At 48.8% G+C, this 23,319-nt stretch overlaps 1 protein-coding gene across 1 annotated transcript in view; it reads right to left on the bottom strand.

Annotated features, from left to right (window-relative positions):
- Positions 1 to 23,319, bottom strand: part of SETD1B (SET domain containing 1B, histone lysine methyltransferase) — a 47,308-nt gene that overhangs the window by 6,866 nt on the left and 17,123 nt on the right. Inside the window, exons 7-13 of the mRNA XM_064726689.1 lie at positions 10,305 to 11,075; positions 7,605 to 7,775; positions 6,669 to 6,756; positions 5,654 to 5,871; positions 5,271 to 5,400; positions 4,162 to 4,623; positions 842 to 2,377 (exon numbers count right to left, since the gene is read on the bottom strand). Of these exons, the coding sequence (XP_064582759.1) occupies positions 842 to 2,377; positions 4,162 to 4,623; positions 5,271 to 5,400; positions 5,654 to 5,871; positions 6,669 to 6,756; positions 7,605 to 7,775; positions 10,305 to 11,075 (3,376 nt within the window). The remainder of the gene's footprint in view (positions 1 to 841; positions 2,378 to 4,161; positions 4,624 to 5,270; positions 5,401 to 5,653; positions 5,872 to 6,668; positions 6,757 to 7,604; positions 7,776 to 10,304; positions 11,076 to 23,319) is intronic.

Raw genomic sequence — 23,319 nt, 5'->3', positions numbered from 1 at the left:
CCTGCAGGTACTTTCACACTGGTCAGGCAGTGTGACACACGATGAACTCAAGGTGATTTGGAAGTGGCTTAAAAAGTGAGTGTAATTTTGCTGTTACAATATAACCCTTATCAAGATGGAAAGAGATTTATTTTCACTATGGGTTTTGTTAGTTATCACTGACTGTTTTAGGTGGTTTGGGCTTTTTTGGTTTTGCTATCCTGTCTTGCAGGAAGCAAGGGATGAAGATATCTGAACTTCACACAACCTCTAGCAACACACAAGGTGGGGTGTTTGTCTTCTTCAACACATAAACCTGGACATCCTTCCTGAAAAAAGTACTGGAGAGTTCTGAGGTTTTCAGAACAGTCTTTTAGGCTCTGCTCTGGAGAACACCACTGGTGGCTGCACACACACAGAGCCCTGATGTGCCATTTAGAAAGCTCTGATTTTATCAGTATTTCAACCTCAAAGCAACTTAAAGCTGCTAGAACCACTAACTCATTGTTTTGGGCACAGATGGTGAGATTATTTTTACAGCAAGTTTTAGCTCCAAGTGAAAGCTCTGTATGTGCACACGAGAAATTCCACAGGAAAGCTGGAAAAAAAGTCTGGTTACATGCAGACAGAAGCTTCTCAAACTAGGAAGGAAACCTCCCCAGAAGAGGTGCCTACAGACTGTCCCTGCACTTCCAGACTGATCGTGCAGCAGGAACAGCCACTTCTGCAGTATTTTTGTATTGCAGCTTCAGAGAATGAAACAGTCTAAAACCCCCTGCTCATCCAAACAATCTCTATTCCTGTAAGGAACCACCAACTTCTCGTGCATCTCACACGTGCAGCACCCCGTGAGAAAGGATATAAGGATGGAAAACCCAGAGGGTGTCATTGAGCCAGTCCATACCGTTGTCCTGCTGCAACAAGCGGTCGTAGGTGATGCACATGAACTTGATGTCCTCCTCGTCGATGCCCCCGTTCCAGATGTCGTACAGAATCGTCATCTCCTCAAACTCGGAGCGCGGCCTGAACTGCGGCTGGGGCGGGGAGTACTCGGGGGAAGGGATCACCGGCAGCTCCTCGGATTTCCTCTGCCTCCGCCACTGCCGCTTGGGCTTCGCGTGAGCCTCCTCCTCCTTCAAGTCTTCGTTCCACTGGTTCTCCAGTTCCTTGAATGGCAGCTTCTCTGCAACTGTCTCAGCTGCTATTTTCTCATGGAAACCATCATTCCTGAAGTCCAGGGTGACGGCTTCAGGGTCTTTCAGTCCGTAGTAGGCATCAGGATGTCTGCTCAGCAGCTCTTGGCCCACGGCATCTTCCACCAAGGCCACTGGCATGGGAGGAGGTTCTATGGTTTTGCCCGAGTACACATCCAGAGAGAGGACAGAGGGTGGGGACCGTCTCGGCCGACCCGGCCTCCTCTTGGGAAGAACAGAAGGTGGTGGTGGGGGAGGAAGGATAGAAGCCCCAGGGGGTACCTCTGGGGAGAGCAAAACAGGTTTTACTTCTGCCTTGCATTCCTCGATGGGCATTCTTCCATCTCCATGCACGCACGGCAGGGCTGCTACAGGTATTGGCTCATCAGGTGGCAAAGCCATGTCCATGTGGAAATCTGCTTGTGGGGGGCTGGCAAAGGGGATAGGGGAAGGAACACTGTTCATGCTGATCGTAAGGGAAGCACCAAGAGGCTCTTTAAAGGTTTTCTCTTCTAGCTCATCCTCCGACTGCTTCTTGCCAGGCAGAAGGCAAGGAATGGTAGCACCAGCCTCTGGGAAAGTAGGCGTGAAATTGAAATCCCTCCCAGGAGTCCGAGGAATGCCACTGTTAATGCCAGGGGATTGGGATGGGTAGGAAAAGGGGCTCCCTGGGACCTGAGGGGAACTGAGGGTCAAACTGCTTCCTGTAAGGGGAGCATCACTTCCTGGCGTGGCTGGAACAGTGTCCGTGCTCTGCGACTTCGTCAGGGGGTGCGAAGACTTGGCCAAAATGTCCCGCCCGGGAGTCCTGGGAATCTCCTCCTCCACGGATGTTTTGGTCACCAGTAATTGTTCAGGGAACTTCTCTGGAGGGACTAAAGGCTCTTCCTTGCCGGGAGTGGTTGGCAAGGGAAGCATGGAGGATGGCACCTTGTGGGCTGGCAGCAGGACAGTCTCAGTGTCCGGGTGGATCAGCACCTCGCGCCCCGGCGTGCGCGGCAGCCGCTCCTCCTCCTCCGCTTTCACCCGGCCTTCCAAGCTGCTCTCCTCAGACTTGCCAAAGAAGCTGCTTTTGCTGGGCAGAGGTTCTCCAAAGACTCCTCCTGGAGCAGAGATACAGAGAGACGCCTCCTCATCTTGAGATTCAGGCTTTGGACCTTCCTGTACCTCTGGCTCCAGCATGGGAGTGGGTTCGGACTCTTCCTCTGAAAGGGGAACAGAGAGGAGAATCAGCAGCTTTGCCTCCACTTGGTTACTTGCCACTTGCTCATAAAGACATGTTGAAGATGCCACAATTAAAATACAGCTCAATTCCACTGGGAGGCTTTAAAGCTCCAGTGCTTTACATTTTGGAGGCACAGAGTGTAGAGTAATTAGACACTACCACACACTTTCCTAATGGACCATAAAAAACCCACACTATTAATTTGAGGATTAACTACGACACAGACCAGAACGAAGGTTTCTCTGCTTTCAAAAGCCTTGACAACCTTTTGTACAGACATTAAAGGAATGAGTGGATTGTGGGGTGAGGACTTTGGAGGAGAGCTGCCAGAGCCCAGAGCTATCACCTTTCCCAATGTGGGAACTAAACCAATTGCAGGCCAAGGAGCACCCTCAGCTCTCCAAGGAGGGAATGGTGAAAGGAATAGCAGAAAACTCCTGAACAACACATGAGGCAAACAGGAAGCCCTTGTAATAGATGAGGACACACTCAGATGGTATCAATGAGGCAATTTATATGCTGCTCTCCCTGCAGCAGCCTCATTTGTCTGGAGTTTATTTACCCACTTAGGGCCAGGTCCAAAAGGAATCAACGGTGAATCTTATTAGGCAGCTCAAAATAACATTTTTAAGTGGGAGAAGGAAAGGAGGTGAAAATGCCTGGAGAGTTGGAAGGGAGGCATTCTCTGTTTGTGCTGAACAAACCAGGGCTGCTGGAGAAGGGTCTGAGCCCTGCCACTCCTGCATGAGCTGGGTTGCTCAAGGACAATGCTGCAGTTGGAGTTTGTTCCCACAGCTTACCTGGAAAGCTCCTCACACATGTCAAGTTGCTCAAATGCAAGTGTCTCCAAATTTATGTTCTTTCAGCACACTGACCTGTTCTAGAAAGGATTCGTGCAAAACCAGCTCTTCTTTTCCCTGCACAGTTTAACATTTTACCTCTTTGTGACTTTCAGATTTTGCAGCAGCCAAGGAGTGACACCCTGTGCAGGGATTGGATTTCCAGCTCTCCAAGTGTCAGAACAGTGCCCAGTCCTCAGACACCAGAGCTGCCCAAGGCTCCACAGCAGGCCCCACTAGATGTGCCCTCCCTGTTGGCTCCAATTCTAACTTTTAGATTTCCCCCAGTTGCCCAATTACTCAAGCTTTATGCATCTCACTCCTGTTCTAATAAAAGGTTTCCAATTTCCTTGGGTTAAGTACAACTCTGTATTGATTGAAGACAATTTCCTTCTTCCAGAAAACTACTGAGTATCACTCATTTAAAAGGAGTAGGTGACAAAACCACCCAGAAATAATATTGGGAACCATAGATAACTCTGAGACTCCACTCACCTGCCCCATGCAGCTTCCCTGTCACATCCTGCTTCGATATTAAAACCAAAAAGAACCAGTAGTGACATTCCTGTTCTGTTTTAGCAGCCACAGCTTTTCTATCTTGAGCTCCAGCCACCACACCACCCGATCAGTCACCCTCAGACGATGACAACTGTTCAGTTCCTCTAGGACTCCAACTAAACTGGCCCAGGATAAGATTCTGGATACAGTAACCACAGTATTTTTAGTAGCAGCTGGCTCATGTAAAGCTCCTTACTAGGAAGGAAAGTTCAGCACAGAGCTCTTTCCCTGTACAGATAATCCCTAGCCTAGAGCCAAGACTGGAAGAAGAACGAGAACAAGGGAAATACAAACCCATATTGGATCCTGGGGGAAAATTTACTTGGAAAGATAATAACAAAACTCCAAAGCACATGGAAGGGCATACCTGGCCTACAGATGGGAGAGAGTGCAAGCTTTGTCTCCTGGTCTCTTTCCATAACCAAATGTTTCAGAGTTTCAGCAGCAACAGGAGCCCCCAGGACTTGGCCACACTCACTATCCCCTGCCTTGATTTCTTCACTGCCTTCATCTTTCACTGCCAAAGCTGGCTCAGCAAGTCCCAAGTCTGTGGCATCCATGTAGTCCACAGGGTACAGGTCCAAAATCGTCTCCCTCTCATCATCAGGAATCTCATGACAAGCAGGTTCAGGCTCTGGCTCAGCAACCATGGCTTCTCTGCCTTGATCTTCAGCCACCTCTTCCTCCTCTTCTTCCTCCTCCTCTTCATCATCATCATCATCCTCCTCATCTTCATCATCTGAGTCTGAACTTGACTCGAATTCAGAGGAGTCCTCACTCTCATCAGATGATTCAGCTTCAGCCTTGGAAGACGAGGGACTTGCTACATCTGCAAGAACAAACTCCATTAGCTCTGCTTTCTGCCTTTGACAATCAGTCAGGGGCAAACATCCCTTCCCCTGTAACAGTGTGGAAACAGCAGCACCAGCAGCAGGTGGGTTTGAAGGAGTGGCCTCCCAATTCAGTTATTTTTGCAGAGATTGATAAATCCTGTCCCTCACAACAATCACCATACAACAGTGAGTAGTGGTGCTGCCTGGCACCTCCCACCTGGGTCTCTTGGTGTATTGTATCTTTTATTAAGATTTTCTGCTGCCTTTACACATGGCCTTAAAAAGTGGAAACTACCACCTGCCAGAACAGGAACTGATTGCCCTTTTCAGAAACCTGGTCCCTTCTCCCCCCAGCCACTCCTCCTTCACAAAACAAGCACACATTTAGCTGGGCTTGAGACCAGTGCCCCTGGGGCTGGGCTGGGCTGAGATCAGGTAGGGACTGGAGGGCTCAAAAAGGACCCAGTGACTGAGGGATCATGGAAACCTCAGAGGTTTTAATTAAAAATAGCTCTCTGCATTATATTGTGTAAAACTGCCCAGTGAAAGGAGGTACACAAGTAACAAAATCAGCTCACAAAGGTAGGAGGGAGACCACAGCTGACCCAAAGGTGACACTTGTGACACTGCTTCCACTCCTTACCCTCCTCGGAGTCCTGCTCCTCCTCCTTGTCACTTGTGTCTATGCCTGTCTCCTCCTCATCATCTTCATCCTCGTCTTCGTCATCATCTTCATCCTCATCATCTTCATCATCCTCCTCCTCCTCTTCCTCCTTTGCAAAACAGATTGCCAAAAATGAACAGTGCCTGAGCCTGTCCCTGGCTGCAGTAACCAGCAGGGACTCTCAGGGAGGCTGCCAGAGAGCCTGAAGAGGGAGTGACTGGCAGAGCTCTGTAAGGACAGACAGACAGACAGACCCCACCAGGAGCACTCATCTCCCAGAAAAGGGAACTCTGGCACTTGGCATGACCAGGCCCCCTTTTAATGACAGACAGCATTGAGACTGCAGCCTCACACCAACACACCTTGCCAGGTGCTGCTTTCACCAAGCCTCCCTCTTCCTCCTGCTCCTCTTCCTTCTCTGAGGAGGACTCTTCCTCTTTCCCTGATGTCTCATCTCCCTCCTCTCCCTCGCTGTCCAGCTCCAAGGGCCTCGCTGGTCGCCGCCGCAGCCCCACAGCCTCTGCGTCCTTCTTTGACAGGTCAGATGTTGTATCAGAAGCATCCCTGTCCCTCTCCGACTCTGAGGAGCAAAAGCAACAGCAATTACCATCAAATACCTTGGAAAGCACAGAAAGATTAAACTCCATAAGGGAAACTTCTTCTTTGCTCCTGACTTCCATCTTCCCAATGTGCCCATGTGGTGTGAGGGTCCCCAGGCTTACAGGGACCTGCTGATGTCACAGTGAACAGTGCTGATGGCAAATGTGGGTGGCCAAAGCTGACAGGAAACACAGCATGAGTGAGGTCAAGACAGGCAACCTGAATTTAATGCTTTTATGTTTCATTTTTTGGCTTCAAAACCACTTGTTAATCTGAAACGACTTCTACATGAACCCATGTGCAAAACAAAGGGTATTCAAAGCTTTGTCTCCTCTTTACTCTTCTCTGGTAATAGGAAATAATGTTAAGATATTTTCAAACAGATTTTTCTGGCAAGTAACTTTGGTTTCTTTCTGAAATCAAATGAAGACCAAACTGTTGCGTGCTTCCTCCTGCCACAATGCAGGGAGCTGTGAGCACACCCCAAAGAGCCCATGAACCCATCTGAGCTCCTTCTGCTGGGGCCCAGCACAGCTAAAATAGGTTATGAGTTATTCTTAAAATGTGGATCTTAAACTTCCCACCAGTGAATTTCGGATAATTGAACCCAGAGGGGCCATGGCCCAGCTGATCAGAGCTCTGTGAGAAGCAGGGTTTGGCTCAGATCCTTGACTCTGTGTTTAACTGTAAGTGAGCACACTGCTGTGAAGTTTAAAGGATTCAGCTTGGTGGGGTTTGCATCTGCTCCTGGGTTTCAAACAAATGCACTTTGCAAACCTTCATCTTCATCATCCACAGAAGTAGAAGGCCGGATTCTCTTCTGATCTCCCGCTGAGGCAGCTTCAGGTGGCTCCTTTCTTTTCACCTGAACAAAAGACACAATTAGCATTTCTGAAAGTTTAGAAACAGCAGAAATCAACTTCTTAAGCAAATTGCCACTTCTTTACTTTGCTGTGGTCACAGCAGAAACCAAGGGCCACTTCCCAGCTCTTGATCTCTTTATTTGCTTGCAAACAGAATTTCACTCTGAATGAAACTCTACCCCTTCAATTTGCATGAAAACACCCTGGGTACCAGCATGGTGCATGTCATCACCTCGTACTTGGGGATGACAGAGAAAACTCTTGACAAATCCATGTGTCTGAGATTGCAGCAGAACAGAAAGAGAGCCTAAGCCCAGGGCATCTTAAAGAACCTCAAAGCAAGTTTTACTCTAAATAGAGACTGGAGAATTTCTCATCCCAAACCTTTTACTTGCACCTTCTATGCATTCAAAAATCCTAATTTCAGGGAAGCTCTCTACAGCCCCCTACCCCAAACATTAAGATACTTTTAATTTTTTATGCAAATGCTTTTCAAAATGAATACCCTGTGCTTCTGAGGAGACAGAGTTCAAGCAAACTGAGACTCAGCTGCCAAGCCATCAGAGATTCCAGCCAGAACAGTAACTGTGTAAAGCACCATCAGCATACATGTATTTTATGATGATGCTGAAATGCTGTGTCCCAAAGACAGGGAGATCCTCTACAGCCAATTCACACAAGGGGAGGATGAAAAGGGAACAGAGGCTCCTTGCTCTGGTCCTGGGGTGTCAGAAGCAACCCCAGAGTGGAGTGAACAGCCTGAGGGCTCTGGGGCACAAACCCAGCAGGTCTGTCCTCCCAAGGCTCCTGTGGGGGGTGGCAGCACAAGGAAGAGAGGTTTTGCTCCCACCTTGAAGGAGGGCAGGCGGATGGCGCCCCGCAGGCCGATGCCGAGGCCGATGGCCTCGTAGCCCAGCCCTTCTCCCTTGTTCCAGTTCTCCAGCAGACAAGAGGCCATTCGATCCTTTGGCTTTGGTTTTTCCTCCACTTCTCCTCCAGACTTCACTGGAGTGAGAGATGCCTGCAACAGAGAAGGCACATTTGAGAGGGGAGGTTTCCTGGGAAGGACACAAAGTCTGGAAATCATTTAAACAGTCAAGGTTTGGGAAATACCACTGCCCTGCCCAGGTACCAGTTTCTTGGAGGGCATCTGAAGGTGCCCCACACCTGAAAGGAACTAGAGCTGCACAGAATAATAAAAATAATTTGAGTGTGCTTTAGGCAAGTCAGCCCAACAATGTGTTATCCACCTTCCCTTGCTAACCCACATAACTGAAAGCAACTCCAGACCTTCCAGTTGGGAACATCTTCCTTCTGCTGAGTGCAAGGCCAAATATAGTGCATAAAAAATCACACACATCCCTGTGTTCCCTTAGCAACCAGAGCCCCAGTCCACAAAACCTGTCAGAAGGCTCCAGTCCTGGCAACACGGACATGAAAATATTTAGGTGAAACACCAAAGGGTCTACAAAATAGACACACAGCTTCAACAAATCCTTTTCCAGCAGAGCTGAGGTGTGAAGGAAGAGCAGGAATTCAGCTCTCTGCAGCTGTGGAGAGGTGGACAAGCCAGCAGAATGTCACACATGGTGGCACATGATGTTCTGCCCAAGGCAGGGGCACTGGAGGTGACACTCACCTGCACCACCCCAAACAGCTTCTCCTGCACACCCTGCCAGAGCTCACAGGCTGAACTGGGCTGTAATCACCAGAGGCAGCACAAGCTCAGCTCTCCTGCTAATTAGGGACAGGACTAATGGGAATATCAAGCAGGGAATCCAAGCAGCAGCATTCTGGGGCCAGGATGCCTGGTTACTCCTGGCACTCTGCTTAATGCATCTTACCCAGGCTTTCAAACCCAACCCACCACTAGCTCTGGGAACAAAGAAAAGCTTTGCCCTAGCTCAGGCAGAACAGGTCCATGGAATGTGCTGCCTTCCCCAGCAACCTGCTCCCTTCACCCCTTTCACACATTTTCCACCCTGCCTGACCCAGGACACCAGATTTATCCTTGAGCCTTCCCACCCTTTTCCTAGGGCATGATGCCTCTTGGAAGTCACTCAGCTGCCAGAGCTGGAATCAATCAATCAATCAATCAATCAGCTGCCTTTGATGGAACACAGCAGCCAGAGCACTTGGGGAACTGACCTCCAGCTGCCACCAATGAGCCCAGCAAACCCCCTCACACACACAGACACCAGCAATGGGAAGGTACAGTTAAATACTCAGTTTAAGCTGAATATTCATATTTTGTTTTCTGCAAAAGCTGGCAACTTGTGCCTGAGAAGGAATCCTGTCCCACCCCAATGCCAGGGGTGCCCAGTCCTAGCAGAAAGCTCTGAAATCTATGAGGTTTTTCTGCACACAACAGTAACACATGCCCTGGGGCAGAAAGGGTTCTGGCATCTCTGTTCCTGGACAGAGAGCACACGTGGTTTCCCATGCAGCAATTTCACATTTTCAATTACACTGCTCACATCCAACATAACCTGTGGCAAGGACTGTGGTGAGCTGCTGTGGTACAGTCAGCTTCCCTTCCCAAAACGGCTTATAAACCCCAGGTGAGGGAAGAACACCCCAAATCCAGCCATAACTTGGGATGCCAGTGAGCCTGAAGATCTGCCTCAACTTGCTTCTGCTTCTTCACCACAGATGTCTGGTTTAAAACAATTTCTTGAGTGTTTCAGTTGCTGTTTTTGCAACTCTTTGCTGGATGTTTCCTTCATTGCCCTGGAAACTCACAGGCCTCCTCCAAGACTGTCAGCACACGCTTGCTGGCAGGAGAAAAGCTCTGAGCATTAGTCAGGAGGAAGGGACGGGGTTTCTGCTGCACGTCACGCCAGCCAGCTCTAAGCCACAGTAAATTACAGTGTCACAAAGCAGCTGTTCAGCAGCAGCATGACCAACTCCTCCAGAAAGCCAAGGAGCTCTCCCAAGCACCAGAGTTAACACACAACTGGTTCACACAAACAGGTGGTGAGGATATTGCTCTGAAAACTGACATCTGAAACAAACATACCTGCAGGTTGTGGTTTGTTCTTTTTACAGTAATTCACTGCAATGGTAATTCTGAGGTTTGCATTAACCTTTCTGCAGTGTTAGGTTTTTTGGGTAGTGACAAATTCACCACACATTAGATCACAGAGCTGCTTGCTGGCTGAGGTACACTTCAAATTGGGTGAGAAAAGGATCAGAGGATTCATGCAAAGCCGTTTTCTCAACTAATCCTTGGAACTCTTGGTGTATTTGGCCAATGTTCAGCTTTTGAGTTAATTGCTGCCTTGTACATGCACTGGGGAGGGGGCAGAACTGGAAATACCCACAAATCTCACTGCACTAAGTGGGGAACACAAGACACAGGCTTGGTGGTTTCAAACACTCCTCTTGCATCTGACTTTAGTTTTTCAGAGCTAAACTTCAGTTTCCTCTTGTACATGAAAATTTAGGGGTTTGGGTTTTTTAAAGTCAGCTCCAGACCCCTGCTGACCCCACACACTGGCCACAAGAACCAACAACAGCTCTCCCCAGGACAGAACATGTGAAAACTGACCTTTGCCAGACGTTCCTTCTTGTCCCACCAGTCATCAAACGCCCGGAACGCCACCACTTCGACCATCTTGCGATTCAGGTCCCTTTTCATGATGGCCTTGAGCTCCTTCACTATGACCAGGAGGACTCCATCCACCGTGGCCTTGTGGGGATCTTCCTTCTTGGGCTCATAGCCCGGGGGAGGAACCGAGGGGTCGAACTTGGGCAGCGGCGGCCACTGCTGCCCGCGGGCGAGGGCGGCTCCCATGGAGAAGGGCCGGTAGGGAGGGAGGTTCACAAACTGCATGCGGCCCGCCATGAAGGGCGGGTACTGGTACGTGTTCTGCGCCTGCATCATGCGGCTCAGCATCTGCGTTTGCATCTGGAAGGACATGGGCATGCCGCCCCACTGGTTGCCCAGGACGCTGATCATGTCCACCTGCATGACCGGGAACATGCCGGGGTGGAAGGGGGGCAGCGGGGGCAGGATGTGGGGCGGGGGCACCCCGGGCGGGGCGGGCAGCGGCGGCGGGGGCACCGTGACCGCGGGGTGAGTGGGCGGCGGGGGCGGGGGCAGCGGAGGGGGCATGGGGAAGCCCGGCTGAGGAGGAGGAGGGGGAGGAAGAGGAGGGAATCCCGGGGGTGGCAGCGGGGGGATGGACGGGGCCATCACGGCCGTGTTGCTGACGGAGGAGTTCACCACAATGGTTTTGGCACATTCCGCGCTGGTGATGGGCGCGGGGTTGGTCTCGTCGTCAGAGATTTCCATGTCCTCCCCTGAGGAATGCTGACCCTGCCACAAAAGAGAGAGAAAAGGTGACGAGCACATTCTCTTTACATTAAATACCACAGCGCTGGGCTGCTTCAAACAAAAGCTAAGTTTAACACACATTTTAATTGGGAACGCAGAAAAGCGAGCGATGCTCTGAAAAGCCAGGGCCCACTGTGCAGCTGGTGCCTATTGAAGCTTTTCTCTTCCGTGTCAGACCTCAGGAACCAGAGAGGTAAAAGCTTTCTAAAAGAGCATCAGCACCAACTGAACAAAACCCTCAGTCTATGGAGCAGGAGGAATTGCTCCCATGGTTGGTGAAATGCACACAATCCAAACATCCTTCACTGCAAGATACATTATCTCTTATTTGTATCTAGTACTCCTAGATACATTACACCATGAGTTGTTATTCCTTAGTTTTTCCATGCACAAATAATTATCCTGGTTTTCAATTATAATCCCTGGCTTGTTTGCTGTCAATTCCTAACCTCTAATTGTGGAAACACAATACCTCCTCCACAAGGCTGCTGCTACTAAAAGTTGTCTTGACTAGACCACAGCAATTCACATGGGAAAAAAGAACCCCAAATCTGGTTAAATTGCTTTTAAACATCAAAGTCATAAAAAGCTGGGATTCAAAGACATAGCTCATGTTGTGTTTTTAGACAAAATGAATACTTTACTAGACACAAGAAACACAGACTTGTAAGAAAATGCTAAAACTGTGTCCTACCTCTGCTGCCAAAGGGATGGAAACTGGATTAAAATAGAGGGTGCCAGCTTGCTCTGAAGTTTCAAAGCTGCCTGACTAGGTCTTGTACAAAAGAAAAGTCTCAGGAAATACCTCCACCCTCAGCAGCACATGGTCACACCTGCACTCTGTGTCCTACAGGCACTGCAGTCCTCAAGGTGTCTCCAGCACCAAGAATCCACATGCATGAGTGTCACATCCCTGATAGGAAATACAGTAACCAAATCCTGCTGGGAGACATATCCACAGGGCGACAGTTTATCTAGGAAACATGAATGGGGCTGATCTCTGACCAGAGTGATGACAGCACACAGGACAGTCCCTGTAACCTCCAAACGAGTGTCTCACATTGCTGATGTCAGTGAAGAACCCCCCGTGTCCCCAGCCCAGGGCACAGCAGGGATGCTGCTCCTGGCCAGAGCCCTCCTGCTGCCCTGGAGCCAGGAATCTCCATCAAGTGCCTCTCTCTGGCACAATCCTGGCAAGAGTTTTGGAACCTGCTGGCTGTTATCAGCCAGATTTGACTGTAGATCTCAAAGATATTTATTGTTTGCTCCACATTTCGTGCCAGCAGGTGCCTCTTCTGTCTGCTCTCCCAACAGTCTCCCCAGTGTGAAAGGAAAGAGCAGCATCAGACACTGGAGAACCTGGAAGTTCTGGGAAGAGCTGCTGAGGAGCAGACTTTGTTGGCAGTTTTCACATTGAAGCCGCTGTGATTTGATTCTTAACCTGTGAATTTCTCACTGGCGTGTGCAAACAAAAGCAGGAGCAGCTGAGTTGACTCTGCTACAAACTGTCACTGTGTGAAACTGAGCAACCACAACTATCCCAATCACTCCAAATGTTTCCCGTTTTATCAAAGGTCATCTCTGCTACAGCAGCCACCACCAGAGAGCAGGCTGAGCACGAGGCTTGCAGCAGCAGCTGTGCAAATCCTCCAGCCCTGGCACCTCCCCTCGCCCTGGCTTCCCTGCATTCCTGCGCTGCAGCACCGGCTCAGCGCCTCCCGCAGCACCGGGGTCACCCCAAAAACCACCCACAGCTTTAGTGCCCAAACTGCCCAGCAAGGAGACGCCATCCACCTGGCAAACCCTGAGCAAGAGCTACTGACCCCTGGCAATGGTGATGGAGAGAGGACTCCCCTGGAGTCACAGAGTCACTTTAGTGCATCTGTGCATGCAGGGAGAACTCCGAGGGCTGTTTGCAAACCCTAAACTGAACAGCTAAAACAGTAGAGGTGATAACCCATGGGACCCAAGTCCTTCCAAAGGCCAGTTGTATCATGCCCTTGAGCTGCCCACATCTGGCTCACACTTGTCCCCCTGCATCCTCTCCCCAGCTGCTCTATTGCGGTCACGTCCCACGCCGAGGATGGAGGGGAATAAAAGGACATTCTGCACTTTCAACCACTGCAGCTCCAGTGAAAGGAGCAGAGGAAGAGCAAAAAGGATGGCTGTGGCAGGTGTAAACAAGATTCCTGTGAAACAGACCCTGGTTTTCAGTAAGTGAACACAAAAGGCCCTGTTAAAAGCACTGGCTCCAATTGCAAACACTGGATGATGCTAAAGGTTGGCTCAGGATAGAAAGCCAGGAGTGCTCAGGCTACCAAAGACAGACAAAATCAGCTCCAAGTTCACATTCATCTCATCTGATGGGATATGGACAAAAGCCACCCCATGAGGCCTCAGGGGAGACCAGCACTGAGCAGTGTCAAACCACCAATTCTCCCCAGTGCCTCCTGCAGGACCTCCTACCCTGCCAGCCTCCCAGCCTGTCCCAGCCAGTCCTGCCACACCAGATCTGTGCTCCTGCCCATCACCCAGAGCCCACTGCCATCCACACCAGCCTCTCATCAGCCTCAGTGCCAATGACTGGAGTGCTGCCTGGTAAATGGGACTGATTTTCCCTCTTGAAGGAAACACCACATAGAAAAAGCCAGTCCTGAACTTGCAGAGAGGAGGCGGGACGAGCAGGATTCCATGCTTTAGGGCACAGAGCTTCCTTCATCCATACATGCCTTAACTTTTACTTAAGCTGAAATGAGAATTGCTAAAGCAATAACCAGTGTTTGAAAGATTGAAAGATTTTTTTCCCCACTTCTGGTGCTCAGATGGGCCAACAGGAAGCAACAACAGATTCCCTGCTTCCTCCAATGCTGGGCTTCAACTCACCTCCACCTGCACAGTGCAATCTGTGCTCCAGTTCTATCCCAGGCAAGATGGATAGGGAGAGAGAAGGACATTAAATGGCAGGGAGAAAAGGATCAGAAAAGGCACAGGGGGTCGGGGGAAAAGAATCACAAGGTTAGGAAAGAGGTCAAACCAAAAGATCATCTACAAGGAACTCTTTAAAGAAAGTTAAGAGTAACGAATATTTAAAGCGGATTACTTTTCTGTAACTGCTCATATCTAAGGGGGAAAAAGGCAGGCACCAAGTGAAAGAGATCAAGGTACAGATAGAAAAAGCAAGGGAGACATAGAAAGATCTTCTGTTATTTGAATTTCTTTTCATTCACCTGTCTGAACCTGGATTTACTATGGCTGCTACCAAATACCTCTCAGGGTAGAGCTGAAAAGCACCTGTGCTGTCCTCTCACAGAAACTGCCTTCTAGCTGGCCTCCCTCTTTGCTCTCACAAGCAGAAAAAAGTGAGCTGATAGATGACATACATACTGCTATGAGAATGTCACAGCCATCATTGTAAAAAAAAAAAAATCTGCATCAATCAATCCCAGAGTTCACCTGTCTGTTCCTGAGGTCATCTGCTACAATGCCACCAGAAAATCTCTCTTCAGCCCACTGAGAGAAATGCCATTTCCAGCTAAATTAATTTGTGCTGCCATCTTTACTTTGGATTAATTAAATTAAGAGTTAGCAAAACAGGTATTTAATTATACGCATGACACATTTTTCCAAGGGTTCCTTAATGATGCAAATTTGTTGGGAGAGATTCATGTCAGCGTAACTGGTTATAAATGGCCTCATTCACTGTTCACCCAAAATGTTAATTGCCACCTTTAACACCAGCAGAGTGTGCAGAGACTCTTAAGTGAAGTGAGGGAACATCCTGGGATGCCACTCCATCAGCTGGAATAGTGACAGGGCAGAGCCACTGGCTACAGGGCATTGATCCCACCTCAGGGCCATGCCCAGCGTCCTGCAGGCAAATGTTAATTCCTCCAGAGATAAGAAACTACATCCCAATATCTGCATGCAGCCCTGGCAGCTCCCAGCAGTGAGGAGCTGCTCCATCCCCTGACCCAGAGGAGCACTGACACCGTGGCAGTGATTGGGACCTTCACGTTGTTCAGTACCTTCCTTACAGGCACAGAAACTTCCATTTCCTTCTAAAAGGCCATCTGATAAAAGAATTTACTCAGAATTTCAGAACGCATATTAAACACCATCAGCTTACAGCTCATTTCACTGAAACATTCTGCTGGGTACCAAGTTCTATTTGAGGTAGGGAACTGTGCCACTGAACATAGCAACTGCTCTGGCATTACCTGGCTGAGCTCTGGTGCATCAAAATAATGAAATGCAGGATCGATGGCATTCAGCACAGTACAAGGGCATCAGCCTTCATGGTTTTCAATAAAGCTAGAACTTTAAAGAAGAAGGGACTCTTGGACAAAAAAGTTGTCCTAACCTGGTTAAAGAGTCATCACTTGGTTTTGGATTAAGTCCAAGCAAGGGTTGGAAAAAAAAAATCACAAGTGATCATCTCACACTTCATCCTTACAAAAAAGCACAGGAAGAAAAGTCTTCAGAGGTGAGGAGGAGAGGACAACTGACTGAAGAGGGTCACACACCAAGTCACCAACAGAGTCAAGAACAGACTCCAGGGTCCCTCTGACCTCCTACACCCCAACTCCAGCTCCCTCCCCACACTGGGCTCACACCAGGCTCCTCACTGCCTGTGCTCTGTGTTTGACAAGGGAAACAGCCATGATCCTGGGTGAGGCCAGCTCAAGTTATCTAACACACAATTCTCTTCCCAGACTCCTTCAGCAGAGCACATTAAAGAGAATGAGACATTTCAAACCTGCCACATTTCTTATGCCACCATCCAGAACAAAAATGAAGCCTGAGGTCACCAACCAGACACCTGCAACTCCTCCTCCAAGACAACCTCACTGAAAAACTCCTTTCAAGCTTGGCCCAGAGAATCCCACCATTCACTCTGCTAACAGAGTAAATACCAAATACCTCTTGTAGCCCAAAAATTGCAAACCCAGCAAGGGCTCCAGAGAGTATTTCTTTGTTCATTTGTAATCTGCTTTTAGCTTGCAGGCTCCCTGTTCTGGGCAAAGCACACAAGGAGGAGCCCTCAATGACATGGTGACATGGCAGAGGGACTGCTGAGCACTCACACCTCGCCCTGTCAGGCGTGAACAAGGCAGACTGGGCACCTCATTTACAAGGCACACAAGTATTTTTACTTTGCTAACCATAATTACAGCCCTGCCTGGGGAAGAACATGCTCAAGGGCGGTGCTTCGCTGGCACACACGCAGCACAGGAGGGCAGAGCCACTCCAGGTGGTTTGCCAGCAGTCCAGCAGCAAAAACACAGAGCCAACTGCTGCCTGCACCTTCCTGGGTGAGCTTTCCAGCCTGGCCAGGTCACTGTGCTGTCCCAAGTGCCTGTGGTGGCTCGTGGTGGCCAGCACATCACCTCTGCAGCCTGGACTGAAGCTGCATGAGGTTGCAGCCTCCTCCCCGTGGGTTAGTCAGGTCTTTCAAGCTCCCCTGGGCAGCTGGGAGAGCTCCTGTCCTCCTGCTGCAGTCAGAGCCCACAAGGGCAACCACAGCAGCTCCTAATTGGAACAGCTTTCTGCTGTTTGCACTGTAATAAAATGCCCAGCTGGGTAATTGGCAAATGGAAATATTTACATGTTACAAATCAGTGATTATAAAATACCTCCAGCAACATGTGATCCTATCTCTAGTAAAGAAGACTGCAAGGTTTTTATATAGTTATATATTTATACAGCATTTCATAAATGAACTTACAAACAAAGGCCACAAACACACAGATCAGAGTGATGGACTCAATGCTGTGTCCCACAAAAAGGGGCACCAAAAAGGCCCTAACAGAGCAGGGATTTCTCACAGAAGGAGAGACACTCCTTGGATGTTTTGGTTTCTCTAGTACCAATTGCCAAAGTACCTCTCACTACCTGAAAGGAGAATTCAAGCTCTCTCTGATGACAATATCCCACCTAACACACACAATGTGTTGGCTCAGGTTTGCTTTTGGTCTGATAGTTACTTGCAGCACTTCTTTGGCACAGGCAATGCTCCCCACACCTACAGGGCTGCCCAACAAGTAAAACAAGTGACAATAATATCCAAGTGCTCATTGTAAACAAACAGCACTGCAAACACCAGCCCAATTTACGCCTCTTACTTTCCTTCCTAAGGCCAGGAGGGAACTTTTGAGCTGATATCTCAAACCACAGAAGGATAGAGGGAGAATTCCCTGGAAGAGCCTGCTGGTCCCAGAAGAGGGGGACAGGGATCTTGTGTTTTGTGTCTCACAATGTGCTCCATCAGGTGCTGGTCCCATCCTGCACATGGGGAGATGCCACAAGCAGGGATTTGGAAGGATGCAGGGGAGGATGAGGATGACAGCTCAACTGGGCTGTCAGTGTAGGGCAGGAAGGGCTTTTGAGAAAAGAAGGCACATGGAGCTAATGCTAGCAAAGGGAAGAGGTCCCCTCACTCACTTCCAGTATTTCCTGACACCAGGAACAGAAGTAAATTGACTTGTTTTAAGGACAGCAGGAGAGCTGGACAGCTGCCCAACAGCCCAGGCCATCATCAGAAAATGTAGTGAATCAAGATGACAAAACAAGCCAAAATGACTCCTGTAGGATGGACAGCAGTGCCAAAGAGCAATGCAGCCTCATGCAAATCCACACCACACTGCCTGCAGGCCTTCACATGCACTGAGCAGCTGAAATGGGGCTTGACACTTCCAGACCCTGTTTCAGACTCCAGAGGGGATCATCCTGTCTCCCTGCAGGACACTGGAATAACATCAACATCTCCATGGAAAGGAACTGAGCAGTAGCTTAAATCAGTATTTCCCAAAGCAAAGCCCTTGATGTGACACGGGGCATGAAATGGTCCACACAAACCCCCATCAAAAATAGGAGAAAATTAATGCAGTGATTGAACAGGAGTACTGTACTGACTGTACATACATCTCCAGTGGCTGTAGGAAATGATGCACAGATTCTTCCTTCCAGAAGTCAAAATAGATCCTGGAGTAAGAAACACCCACCTAGGCAGCTGCTAGGCACTTCCACAAGGCTCAGAACTTCTTTCATTCAGCAAGTGGTGCAGGGAAGGACAGACAATTCTAGGTGAAGCAAGAAGAGATGGGAAGCCCCTGTGGTACAGTCTGAGGTAAACAGCTCTGCACTGATCCAGAAAAACTTGAGGAATGTGATCCCAAGGGGAGAACACTAAATCATCATTCAGTACTTTCAAAAATCCATCCTCTTGGCATCACAGTCCAGTTTTCAATGTGGATTTCAAGAACTGCAAGAGCTTCCTAGGACAGAAATCCTCAGAGCCAGGAATTAAACCAGTGGGAAAACAACTGCCTGACCTGCCTCAGCAGAAATCCTGAGGAGATGAACTAGCAAAGAGAGCTAGGCTGAGGGGGTTGCTCTGTTTGTTAGTAAGCCATCCACAAAGAGGATGGCTTCATTCAGCTCTTCCTCCCTCCCAAGAGGAGGAGGCTCTGAACTGCAAACCCCATGGCATATGATGTGGTTACACTGCCAGCAAGACCATTGAAGAAGGGGTTTTGGAGCAGCCAGACATCACCTCTGGGCTTCCCATGACCACAGACTCTCTGGTGTCTGCAGGGAGAGGCCAACATCACATCCTTGGGGTCCACATTCAGCAATGCTGACACTGGAAACTTCCAGACACCCAGATCTGAGCGGAGACCGACACGAACACCCAACTGGGCAGGTCACAGAACAGTGAGAGTGTGAGAGGGGAGCCCTGGCCCCAGCCCAGGGCAGCCTGTGAGTGCCCCATGAGAGGCTGGCCTCCTGCATTATGTGCACAAATCGGAACTGGCAGGGTGATGTGTGCCAATTCAGGGCCAGCGTCATGTGGCCACGGCGTTTTTCATCACATATGAAACACCCTAAAATTGGATTTACCATCTCATGGAACCATGGCCTCTTCCCTCAAGTCTTAAGTAGATCTTATTAAGGGGGGGAAAAAAAGGGTTTCTTTATGGGGGGGAGGAGGTAGGGAAAGGAAGGAGGAAAAGAGAGGGGTGTTAACATTGGGAAGCCATGTAACAAGGCAGACAGCAATGGTTGTTCTGGTTTCCCTATTTTAGATGGGGGGAAGGGACAGCTGAAGAGCTATTTGCAATCTAACTTCAAAGGCTTTAGTCGGCTGGGAGGCTAAGTCATGCATAAAAGGATGGTAGAGTGGCAAGAAAATACCCCCTACAGATAAATTAGTCAGGGAATGTTCTCTGCTTTTCCCAAAGACTTTCATACAGCCTGACTGGCTTCACCCAGGTAAAGCCCTTTTCAGACCCCAGGTTCAGTGATGCAGAGTTCTGGGAACTAACCAGCCAAATACAACAGAAGAACTGAACAGTCTCTCTGAAAACAGAAAGGCACTGGTACACATGCAATGGGCTCCTGTCATCTTCTGGCACCTCAGCTATTATTTCATTCTAAGGTCTGTCCACCCACAAAAGATGCAGAGCTCAAGGCAGCATCCCCTTCTCTAAAGATGCAAAGAAAAGCAAGGAATTCAGAAGAAATCACACTGTACAGAGAGAACTCAATTCCCAAAGCATTCTGTAACTCTTGCTCTCCACACTGGCGTGCAGAAATGCACCCACATTTCTACAGAAAGTACTTTGCCATCAAAGATAAAGGGAACTGGCAACATTAGAGCAGAGTCCACCTACAAGCAAAAAAACCCAAACCACCCTGCAATAACTGCATGTGCAGAGTACACAGATCCCCCTCAGTTCAGTGCCAGGCAGGAGCTCACGTGCCAGGCCCTGACCTCACCCTCACACTTAAACCTTAGGTCAAATGGAGCCATGAATTCAGATCTTGCTACCAAGAAGGTGATAAGGAAGGAGATAGGCATGGAAAACAGTCTAGCTCCCCAGGTGATAGCAGCATGTTGAAGAATAGGTTGTACACATGCTGTATTTAAACAGTTCTAATCAGCACAACTAGGCCAGTGTGATACTCCTCCCCTTTTACACAGTACTACTGTACCCCTGAGTATCTGAAATCACATGGCTACCACAGTTATGGCAGCATTGCCAGTGCCCTGTTCAGTGCCCTCTGCATTTCAGGGTTAGTACCAACAGTGGTTTCATTTACAAGACCTGGATGTCCCAACATGACCTGTGCAACACTGAGTCCCCTCAGAAGGGAGGGCAGAAATGAAGGAATTTTGGGTCTTGAAGAAGAATGGGCAAAAGAAAAGAGTTTTTGTTAGATTATTCATCAGTCTCATCCTTTAAAGCTCTCCTGCTCACTCCCACCTGCCCTCCACACCGCTCTGCTCTAGCCCAGCACCAGCTATTTGAAAAGAAATATGCCTGAAAGAGGGAACACTGTTAATAAGGTCTTTAGGACCTTGTTATCATCCCAACTGCAGTCATGGTGGCTGTGTGGTCTGGTTTCAAACAAGGAAACCTGTGGCTTTTTGCTCTGGACACAGCCACCACCATCACCCCAGACAGGAAAATAGGGCATCTGCTGCATTTCTGAACTCCCAGAAAAACTGCTGCAGAGAAGATGGCTCAGCCAGCCTGCAGGACCTTGACTGACAAAAATCATTTACCCACTGTGGCCAAAGCCCCCACTGGAGGTGCTCACATGCTCTGGGTGTGCTGGGACACAGGCTGGAGCGGCCCCAGGGAATGGGAGGCTCAGGAGACACAAACCCTCCCTGCCTGGGAGTCCTTCACAGCAGGGACCAAAGCCATGAGTGGCACCCTAATGAGATCAGCAGCTCCTCGTTTTCTGAGCATCACAACACAAACCTGACAAGTCCTTCCCAGAAAAGCAGGAGATGCATTAAAACCCAGCTAGACCACAGGAGATGCTTCACTCTGAGGAGCCTATTTCCTGCAGCTGAGTAGATGTTCTTCCTTAAGAGTAAGGGTGAGGCCAGCAAGAACTGTTCTCCTTTTGTAACATTTCTCTTCTCTCTGGAGGCAGCTTGAATTTTTCACTGCTTTATTTCCTGCTTAGATTTTTCTTCTCTTGCTGTACTCAGATGTGGCTAAGTGCATGCAGTTAGAGAGAATAGAATCAGGCGCATCAATTGAGGAATGTAACATATTAATTAAAACAATAAAAATCTTTTTCTAAGACAAAGAGCAAGAAATACCTCCAAGCTGTCCTTTTTCAAAACCTGCTCAATGAGGGAAATGTTACTTTTCCCCCCTATCACTCTGTTTGGGTGATAAAAACAGAATCCTAGTGGCTGCCAACTGCTGAGTGATTCCTTAACAAAAATAATCCCTGTGCAGGACATAACATTTCTCATGGCCTTCAAGAAGACATTAAACTTTTACTATCAAACTATCCTCACCATATGCAAAATAAATTGTAAAACCACAAGTGTTCCAAAGCACCAGAGTGGAAACACCCCCAGCTGGGCTGTGCTCCCACTGCCATTTGTGCAGGCATAAAATATGCAAAAAAGAGAGGAGAGGTAAAGTGTGCTGATCCCCCACCTGTCCCCTAATTAGCAGGCAGGAGGTTTAAACAAACACATGAAAACACTTTTCACTTGGAACAAAACTCAGCTGTGCACTGCTCTGTCACAGGATAGTGCCCAGGCTCGGGATGCAGATGGGGTGAATAATGGATTAGATGGCTGTGGAAGAAGGTCCAGCAGCAGCTCCTGAGCTGAGCATTGCCAATGTGCTGCTCAGGAGGGACCCAGGGAGCTGCTGAGAGGCTGCTGCAAGGCACCCACTGCCCACCCAAAGGAAATAACCCCCAACAACACAGCCAGCCATGGAAAGGTAAAGATGTGCCTTCTCCTGGCTCACTCATGAGTCGGTCTGAGGTCTCTCCTGCAGCAGAGCTGGAATCAAGCTCTTCCACAGGTGACTGCTCAAGTGAAGGGCAGAGTGTCCATGGCAGAGCCAGCACCAGGTGATCCATGTTCTGCTCCCCAGACCCATCACTCAGGCTCTCCTGGGCCTCCTCATGTTGGTGACACTTTCTTTACTCCCTTCTTTACTCCCTGCTTTAAAGAGCTTTGCTAAAGTGCTCGAGGTGAGTGAAGCCCTGCAGAACTCACAGCAGCACAACATCAGCACAGCCCATTCCTGAGCAGACACAGCTAAACCCCTCTCCATCACACAGCTCTTTATTGGTATTTTTAAAGCAGCATTCCTATCAGACTGGTTCATTAGTTTGAAGTTATATACGAAGCTTTAAAAAGCCAGGTTACTGATTTAAAGAGTTTTGTGAGAAAGGCACAAAAGCAGGCAAGCACAGCTCTGTGTTCATGCATTCCATGCCCTGCTCACTGAGCCAGTGGCCAGCTGCAAGGCATGGGCATCTTTTTATTTTTTAAGCAGTTCTGCAGGAACAGCTGCTGTGGTGGTTTGCAGCTCATCCCTTATTACTTAGCACCGTTTGGCCTCAGCACCTTTTGAAGCACCAGAGCTGCACAGTGCTCATTATATCACCAACCACCACCAATACATCTCACTGAACACGATCCTGAAGCTGTGCCTCACTAACACAACTGCCCCATGCAATGCTCTTGGTACCAGAGCTCAGTTAAAATAGTAAAAATACTGCAAAAACTGACCCTCCTCTGACTGCAGCACGTGTGCCCCAGCAACAACCCACGACAAAGTCATGCAACAAGACTTGCTCAAGCTGAAGCCTGAACATCCAACCCAGCAGGGCTCACAGCTCACTGCTGGTGCCTGGCAGCCAGGCTGGGTGCCCCAGCACAGTGCCAGCTCCCAGGGAATTTAAAATCGACCCCAGCATCAGGACTCCATCCTCCATCAGGGCTGCCCCTTGCCACCAAACCCTCACCACTGACCTGCAACACACCTCAGCTTTGCAAACCCATCTGCTGTTATCACTTTTCTGAGGTAATTTGGGAGATACATCCCGACTGACACTATATTAACAAGCAAATAAATTTGTTGAGATTCCCTTGTCAAAATTAATCCCTTCACACACGTCTCCATGGCATACATTCCACTGGTAGATTGCCCTTAATGTATTACTGCAATTTGAATAATTTCATGCAGTATGAAGGATTTTCATATTTTCCAAGTATTCCTTCTTCCTGACAATAGCAAAATGCTTGTAGCACCATGATAACAGTTGCTCACATTTATCTGCATCCTTCAAAGACAATATTTCAATTATCTGCACTGGAAACTCTCAGCCACATCTGCCGACCAAAATGCCACATTTGGCAACTGCTTAGCAACAAGGACTGGAAACAGTCCCC

This window comes from Zonotrichia leucophrys, chromosome 15 (assembly GCF_028769735.1).
Source record: "Zonotrichia leucophrys gambelii isolate GWCS_2022_RI chromosome 15, RI_Zleu_2.0, whole genome shotgun sequence".
NCBI classification, from domain to species: domain Eukaryota; kingdom Metazoa; phylum Chordata; class Aves; order Passeriformes; family Passerellidae; genus Zonotrichia; species Zonotrichia leucophrys.
Note: the sequence above shows the minus strand (reverse complement) of the source record. Positions and strands in the feature narration are given on the sequence as shown.